Genomic DNA, 9,115 nt, shown 5'->3' with positions numbered 1-9,115 from the left:
TGTTTATCTATTATGCAAATGTACCTCCACTTTTGAATAAATGAGCCTGTGTCCAGGGAGGGGCAGAACACTTATGGAGGAGAGTGAAGCAGATTGAAAGGCCTGTGTTCACTGAGTGTTCTCCCTTTGCAAAGGTGAAACTACAAACCCAGTGTATTGTTTTTCACTCAATGTTCTGATTATAGAAGACGGAGTCTGACAATCCGGGGTGACCAGGGAAGGTCACGACAATACTCATAAATAACCAAGCAGTTAGAGAGTCATTTGTGTTATGATAAGGTTTATGGTAATAATAATAATAATATTATTATCTCCCGTAGAGATCAGGTCATGTGTTTGGGTAGAGCTTGGAGTGGAGAAGCTGCTCTTCAGAGTTGAGAGGTGGTTCTGGCTTTTGGTTTTGGCCCCTGATTGACTCCCAGGTGTTTTGGGCAGGTCCAACTATAAGAGTAACTAAAATCCAAATCAGGGTACAGTACGCAGTGTAAGCACAATATATGTCATATATTGTGTGAGTGATTTCATTTAATAAAAAGTATTAAAATCATAAGTCATACTCTCTCTGAGCTCTTTTGAACCAGTGCAGTCACCCCTGCAGACCAGCAGGGGGAGCCACAGGTTCAAGGCACTTCTGCAAGGGTGTCTCTTTATAAACTCAGAGTTTTCATCACATCCTTTTGTAAAATGTCTGGTCTGTTGTAAGCTTGCAGCTTCAGAGTTTATCAACAATTAAACATTAATGTAACATCATACATAGAAACACAACAAATTACTATAATTACACATAAACCTGTATGAAGATGAACTACCACACACTGCTGCGTTTTGTAAAGTGTATCAACTTACAATGGGGAAATTCACATTATAAATAGGAGAATAAATGTGTGTTAAAATCTGTATTTTGTTCATGATGTGATATTAAATTAGGAGCATTTTTGTCATCCATCCTGCTGGTTTCATTGATCCTGAACTCTTTATTGATCTGGAAATGAAATGAAGACAGAGATGCAGGGTCAACAATCTGTACAAGTGAACTGTTACACTGACAAATCTAAACATGCATGTTGTGTTGTTGCTGCACAAAGACCTGTCCTTTGTTTGACTTCAGCATAAACAGCTCCATCAGCTGCAGCAGCAGGGGCTGGTTGTCCTGTGAATATAAACATGTGGCAGTATTGAAAAGTGACTTCACCGCAGGGAGAATAAAAACACAAATATACTTTATTAACAGTTGTTGTAACGCAGTGTACCTGCAGATGATCTTATCTTCACGTCTGAGTAAACACAGCTCTCCACTGGTTTCTGCTTCTTCCCTGTTAAAAGACCCAGATGAATGAGCTTTCTTCAGGTATTACTGGCATATAAAAGCACCTACGTGCTGTTAGCTTTTCCAGCTGCTGTATGTGGTGCTCACCTTTCTTAGTCGCACTTTTAAGTTCAATCAAAGAATATGTGACGTCACTGGATTCACCTGAAACATATAGTTACACTTTAGAATGTCAACATGTTACTGTGACCTTAAACATATCATTGTAGTATTTGTAACTGTAACTTGTCTGGACTCAAAACATCTGGCTGTATACTGTACCATGTTCTGTGTTTTCAGGCTCTTTGATTGTTTCATAGACGGACACATCACCTACAGAGTGAGAATCCAGATGAGGTTAGTCGTTATTATCACATCATATGAATCACAAACAGCTAACATGGAAGTGTTACATTTAACACAACTGCTGATTGAAAAGTCTGAGGTTTGACTTTTGTTTTCACACAGAAGGATAAATAAAGTTAATAAGGATAAAGAGTTAGGTAAAGATCAACTTGAAACACACAAACACATTTTACACATCCTGTCACATGGTCTCCATTTGCAGCTCCCATCAGGACAAGTTCCTGCCCCCATGAACACACAGAGATGCAGGGTGTTCCATGTTCATGACTGAAATATCTCATGTTATGTTATCCTGATGAGGACGAGCTGAAGAAGGATCAATGTTCATTTGTGATGTCACCGTGTCCTCGTGAACCTGAGAAAGAGCTAACAGAGGACTGAACAATGACAAAGACAAACTTGTCCTGCAGGCCTTGAACTTATCAATCACCTTTCATGTGCCAGTAAAAATGTTCAGACTGACCCTGAGGTGAAGAAGTGTGTGGACTGCGCTGAGCTTCATCCTGGTTGATCGTGTGCTCTGCCGTAGTGCTCTGAGATCTGCTGGGCCCCAAAGACGTTTTGTAAATACTCAACAGATAAGAGAGAACTGAATCCTGGTATGTTGACAATGAGAGACCGGGATGTTGTACCAACCTGACAAAGCATGAATCTGTGAGAAAGACAGTTTATTTATTAATTCCAAACATATGTAAGGGTAATGAGAAAACATCTGTATTGTTGAACTGATTGTGGTGTAATGAACATAGTATGTATGACAAAGAAATGGTCTGACCCTTTGAGTGTTTGTAACGACACAGAAGCAGCAGCAGCAGAATCAGCAGTAAAATTCCACAAACCAGCCCGACGATCAACAGAGTAAGAAATAAGGAGCTTTCAGGCCTGGTTACAGCTGTAAAGAAATGATCAGTCTAGCATCACTGTCCACCACCATCACATCACAACTACTACTACTGACAAAAGTAAAGAAATGACTCACATTTAACTGCCATCCAACTCTGTGGTGATTCATGTCCTGAACGCTGACACCTGTAGAAGCCTTCATCTGCCTTTGACACTGCAGAGATGTTCAGCTCTCCTCTGGTGTCACTTTGGATGAGTTTGTCATTTTTATAGAAAAACACATTAGAAACAACTTTTTCTGTCCTCAGCCTGCAGCCGAGAGACACAGACGTTCCTTCAGTCACAGGATGGGCAGGGCTCACCATGACAACCTCTTTGTCTGTAAAACAGTTCCTGAAAAGCAAACTGTGATGTTGGAAAAGCTTACACTGACTCTGTCCAGTGATGTTAACTGCATTGCTGAATGCTGATCCCGACTCACACCAGTACACACCATTACCGGACCATTTAATATGAGCATTACATGTGGATCCTTTCATTGTCCCCACAGAACTACAGTCAAATAAAATGTTTTTATCAGTAAACAACTTCACTCTCCACTCAGCAGAGTTTCCCTCACAGGTCAGTGAGACAGACTCAGAGGTGAAGTGTTGGACTCTGTCAGGATTCACTGTGAGAGACGCTGCTGGATGAAAACCTGAAAAACAAAACAAGTCAAAGGAACAAAGTAAGAACACAAAAATGACACGATGAAAAATGACACACAACCAGCTCATTCTGATTCTCTCAATAAACAGAGGAATCACAGTGACAGAATAAATTCTTCTCACTGAGAGGACAGAATCAAACTGACCTGCAGACCAGACAAACTTTGGGTGACTGTAATCAGAGTGATACTCTGGGTCTCCTCTTCCAGCTCTGCACACATATGCTGCTGTGTGTGTCTGTCCATGAATGATGTAGGAATCCTGTGCAGTCCCATCAGTGCTACCAGGCAGCAGCTCATAGCTGTAAGACCAAGAGTTCTTTGACAGACCAGGAACAGCTTTATACCAGTAGAACCTCCATCCTGCAGGTGGATGTTCAACCTCACAGCTCAGAGTTACTGAGGCTCCAGGACTCAGCCATGATGGAGACACAGTGAGGACAGGTCGGGGTTTAACTGTTGGAAAGAGATGATGTTAAAACAGACTGTCAGATTGCAGATTTAGAGTTTTATCAATAAAATAACCCTTACTGTCAGATACTGTCAGTCTGACTGGATCACTCCACTCTGTTGTTGTATGTTCATTGTTCATGTAGCCCTTACAGCTGTAGGCTCCACTGTGTGATGAAGAAGCAGAACTAATCCTGTACTCATGCTGATTTGAAGGTTTGTTGGAGTCTGGTGCTTTCCATTTATAACCCCACTCAGTGTCTCCTCCTTGGATCTCACATCTGACACTGATCTTCTCTCCTTCATATATCTGAGTCCAGTTAGGTTGCAGACTCACAGCAGCCTTATTTGGGACTGTCCAGGTTAAAGAGTCACCAGTTAAAACAGTAAAAATAAAACACCACACAAAAAGACACGTTGCATTCCGTCAAAACTCAAACTCACCATTTTTATCGATGCTGAGTGGATCACTGTCCTCAGTGTAGTAAACCGGTTCTCCTCTTTCAGCCCTGCACCGGTAGGTTCCTTCCTGTGACACAATGATTTGTTCATTTGAATAGAAAACAGCATCCTCAGGTTTCAGAGGTCTGGACAGTTCCTCATCTCTGAACCAGGAGTATTTCCATCCAGAAGATGCTGGGTTCACAGAGCAGACCAGAGTAACATTGCCTCCTACTGGAATGGCTCTCATGTTGGCACTCAGCTCGGCCTTTGGTCGAGCTGTGAGGGATTTTTAGAAAAACAATTTCCATGTGTTAGAATACATCCTGTGCAGGGATATAACATTAGAGCAGCTTCAATACTGAGAACCCTTCAAACATGACTTACGCGATACAGACAACGTGATGGCTTTACTCCACTCAGTCGAGGAATAGGGGTCATCTCTACGTCGAGTCTTACATTTGTACTGTCCACTGCTGGACTCGGACACACTGAAGTCCCAGAAGTTACTGTGTGTCGGGAGTGTATCTGACCCGGTCCTTCTCCATTCATACACCCACTCGGTGCCTTCCCCTCCCTGGACCTCACATGTCAGCTTGATCCTCTCACCGCTGAATAACTGATTCCAGTCAGGCTGCCGTGTTAAAACAGCCTTGTTGGAATCTGCTTCCACCAGATATGAGCGGTTGGGATACAAACAGAAACATCACCAGTGAAACATTAAAGGTGTCATCACTAATTCTGATGGTGATCAGATTTTACTGAACTCACAGGTTATATCAACGGTGACCTCTTTGCTTATATCAGAGTAGAAAGGTGGTTTTCCTCTTAATCCTCTGCATCTGTAGATGCCTCCTTGCAGCACATTGACAACTTTGTTTTCTCCATCATGTTTTTCCACTGGAGCTTCAGTGCTGCCTGGAACTCTTCTGAACCATTCAAACGTCCAGCCGACTGAGCCCTCCAACGAGCAGGTCAGCTTCACACTGCCTCCTACTGATGTGGTTGTCTTGTCTGCAGTCAGTGTGGCCGTGGGTTTATCTGATGTCATGACAAAAACAATGCTTAAAACAACTTCACTGTTCTGCTTATACGTGTGAGTTACAATGTTAGCTGTGAACACAGGGTGTGAAAAGCATCTGCCTTAAACTTCATTATTATATACTGGACTGGAACTTACCTAAAACAGTCAAATGTATAGTATTACTATCCTCAGTGTTACCGGAGCTCTTGTGGCGAGCAGCACACTGGTATTTACCGCTGTTACCTTTAGACTTAATGTCTAATTTGTAGGTTTTATGTGAATTGTAGGGGACAAAAGTTTGACCGTTCTTGTTGATTTTATATTCCCAGTGGCCTTCTTCTCCTTCCTCCACATCACACTTGAAGGTAACAGACTCTCCGATGAAAACAGTGGACCAGTTTGGGTCGGTCGTCAGCACAGCATCTAGAAACAACACAAACATGTTGATGCACTCTGCTATTCACAACCTGTATAGTATATATATATATATATTATATATATATATATTATATGTAATATAGTGACAAAAACAGGAACAGTGACAGAAAAGTGATGCGGTAAATGGAGATTTCAATTACCTTCAGCATGCCCACTGCAGAGGAGTGTAAAGAGCACTATGATAAAAAGTTAGGAGGTTTAGACATCACACTATCACACATATTCAATAACAACACATTTGTGATCTTATCTACTGCAGCTATTATTGGGTAATCTATAATAACCTGTGAAATGCATCAGTGCTGACGGACAGAAATCAAACATGTAAATAAATGAAATAGTTCTTCTCTCTGATTTCAGCCACATTCCAATCAAACTATCAGAGAACAACACAAATAACTGATGCTCCATCTCACTGAAACGTTACCATGCAGGATTATGACAGAATAATTCAGTGGTGTACTCACAGATTAGCCCCAGCTCACAGAGCAAAGTGTGTCCCATCTTCACTGACTGACTTCCTGCACTGCAGTGTGGAGAAGCCTGAGTGACGATTTCATGTAAAAATGGACGTGCCTTTTTTCTAACTTCCTCTATCTCGGCTTCCTTCCTTATTTAACTTCCAGGCTTTGACGTGTTTTCACATCTTGCACCAACTCTACAGCAACACAGCAGACTGACTCGCACGCACAGGTAATTTCCAACATATGAAACATGCTAGAGGTCTGATGTGGCCACAGGAAGTCCTGCTTTAATTGTGTAGACTTCTTTTCCTGTTGCATAAAAATACATAAATGTGTGTTTATCTTCATCTCTTTCCTGTCACAGTATGATCATTTGAAGCTACTCATGTCTGCAAATGCATGAAAAAAAATGTTCAAGCAGTTGCAGAGAATCAAGTAAAGTACATTTTTCATCTAGAATGAATAAACCATCTACTGATATAATGATAAGAGGGGTCATAGCCGCGTGTGAATTTGCATCAACTCTCATCCAACAGTGAAAATTCTATCAGTAAACATTCACATTCTTTAATCTCAGCTGACTGCAACACAACAGCAAAGTTTATTTTCCAAAAACAGAAACATCTGACATTTCTTCACATTATGATGAAATTCTGGTTTCAAGTTTAGTCATAACTTCAACAACAGGAAGTGAGCGAGTGATACCAAACAGAAATAGTGTCATGACAGAGAAGTGAGAATGAGGAGAGGAAAAGAACCCTGCCTCCTCTCCCAGATAGACCATGTCAGTGGTCACAGAGTGGACCAGCTGCTGAGGACCATGCTGTTCATGTCTCATCTGTAAGACCGCGACGAACTGTTCAAACCACACAGCACAGACAACAGACCAACACTTTCACATATATGCACAGAAACTCCACAGAAATATGTTAAAAATACAATTACACCAGAAACACTGGAGACATGAACTTTATTGTAAATCTGACCACATTTCAACAAAAACATATTTTAAACTCTCATAATCTGTTTTCAGTGAGAACAGCTGATAAAATGTGATCCTTGAAAATAGATCATGGATTATTAGATATATGCAATAACTGCTGGTGTCTCTGCTAAAAAAAGCTGTGCTGATACATGAGGATACATTCAGAGCTTAATACAAAAGATAACAGATGTAAATAATAATAATGATGCAGTACATGAACAGTAGAAGAGGCGTGTGTTTTTAGGACAGTATTCAGAGCATGAAATATATCAACATCAAATAAATGTACAAGGTTCAGATTGACAGATTCCCAAAACCAAACAGCTTCTGTTTGGTTCTGTTTGTCTCTGCACAGCCCTGTAAGAGAAGCACAAAGACAGAACATGGTTTATCACAGTCATCCATCATGTGGCACTTTGTGGAGAATAAATCACTCACAGTATGAATCCTACATGGCAGCATGAGCTCCGAGAGCTGCTCCTGCTCTGATTTCAGAATAAACTGCTGCATCAGCAGCTGCAGGAGCTGATGTTCCTGTGAATGGAGGCCTGATTCATTTAGAACTGTAATCTGATCATTCAGCATGATGTTGTTCTTAACCAGCAGTGTCCATTTATACAAAGACTGACTGTGTGTCACGGCTTTAAGTCTTTAAACATGACGTACACTGTGGATGCATACATGTAAATACTGCACAATAACAACAATGGCAGCTGAATGCAGACTTTACTGTACCTGTTTTATTCTTGGCCTTTCCTTTCTTGTGGTGGATGATCTGAGAATACAGCAGATTATCTGCAGCAGGAGCTGATGGTGGAGCACACGTAATGTGTGAGAACATGAACAGTTCAGCTTCATGTTATATCTGTCTGTCTGCAGCACGGGATTATTCCATCTCAAACTGTTAGGAACACCCAAACCTCACACAGACCATGTGGAAGATTTGACTCTCTGCTGCCATCTACTGGTGATATGATGTAACTAACAGCATGCTGACCCAATAATTACCTGCAGTGTGGTGCTATGACGACACATTTCTACACAAACATGACTGTTGTAGGCGACTGTACCTGCTGTCTTCACTTCAGAGTAAACACACCCCTCCTCTTCCTCGTGTGTCCTCTCTGTTAAGACAATATTTGACATTAAAAAAACTAAATCTTTCTTTACTATCCTCTCATTTTCTACACTGCATGTATTTGGAGTACTCACTCTTCTTTCCAAACTTCTTCAGCTCAATTACAGAGTATGTGACATCTTGGGGTCCACTTGCTTCTGTAATATACACACATCTATATTTAGAGAGTTTTATTTCAAGCCTAATCTATAATCCTAACAGATTAAATGAACCAGTTAATGCATTTGTGAGCCAGACAAAGACAAACTGTACCATTTCCAGTGTGTCCAGAGGGAGTGACTGACTCATACAGGGGAGAATCACCTTCAGAGAGAACACAGAAACAGTCAGAGCAGTCTGCCTTATTCAGATGGTTCATGTTTCAGAACATGTCTAATAGATCTCAGCTTTTAATGAATGTGAGCTGAAGGAAGAAAAGTTAAACAAAAGTCCGCATTAGTATTTAATAAGTGCTGACCATTGAGAGGAGAGCAGTGTTCATTCGTACTGACTTCCTGATTTCTGTTGGAGCCCTGACTGCTGCTCTCTGACTGGAACAGCCTGTAAAATAACACATACAGTACATTTAATACAGAAACATGAAAGCACTGATGCATGTTGAAGAAAAGTTTAGAGATGAGTGCTGCACTAACCTGATAAAGCAGGAATCTGTGAAAAAAGACATTTGTTGTTACATGGTTTGATAATGTAAAAATATTCTGCTGTCATTCTGTGTCACATTTAAAGTTTATACTAAATAAATGATGCATCAGAAGAAAAAGGTCTGACCTTTGGACTGTCTGTAGTGATACAGTAAGAGCACAATGACAAAGAATAATATGATTCCACACAGCAGTCCAACAATTAATGGCACTGAGGATGAGGAGCTTTCAGGTCTGGATACAACTATTAGAAATAATAAACATACATTAATACACTTATATTGGACTTGGTGTCATTAGTACAGACAATAAT

The 9,115-nt window shown here is 40.8% G+C and overlaps 1 protein-coding gene across 1 annotated transcript; it reads right to left on the bottom strand.

The window, feature by feature from the left end:
- Nucleotides 1–328: 328 nt before the first annotated feature.
- LOC114435440 (leukocyte immunoglobulin-like receptor subfamily A member 4) lies at nucleotides 329–6,129 on the bottom strand. Its single transcript, XM_028405111.1, has 12 exons — nucleotides 6,042–6,129; nucleotides 5,715–5,750; nucleotides 5,293–5,559; nucleotides 4,884–5,153; nucleotides 4,500–4,775; nucleotides 4,116–4,391; nucleotides 3,773–4,025; nucleotides 2,136–2,212; nucleotides 1,589–1,639; nucleotides 1,415–1,471; nucleotides 1,251–1,313; nucleotides 329–453 (listed from the first exon to the last, which is right to left on the bottom strand). Exons 1-12 carry the CDS (start codon nucleotides 6,076–6,078, stop codon nucleotides 329–331), a joined length of 1,788 nt encoding a protein of 595 aa, XP_028260912.1. The 5' UTR covers nucleotides 6,079–6,129.
- Between the last annotated feature and the right edge of the window lie 2,986 nt (nucleotides 6,130–9,115).

The sequence above is a fragment of the Parambassis ranga genome, chromosome 5 (genome assembly GCF_900634625.1).
Source record: "Parambassis ranga chromosome 5, fParRan2.1, whole genome shotgun sequence".
Taxonomy (NCBI): domain Eukaryota; kingdom Metazoa; phylum Chordata; class Actinopteri; family Ambassidae; genus Parambassis; species Parambassis ranga.
This window is presented reverse-complemented; position numbering and strand designations above follow the sequence as displayed.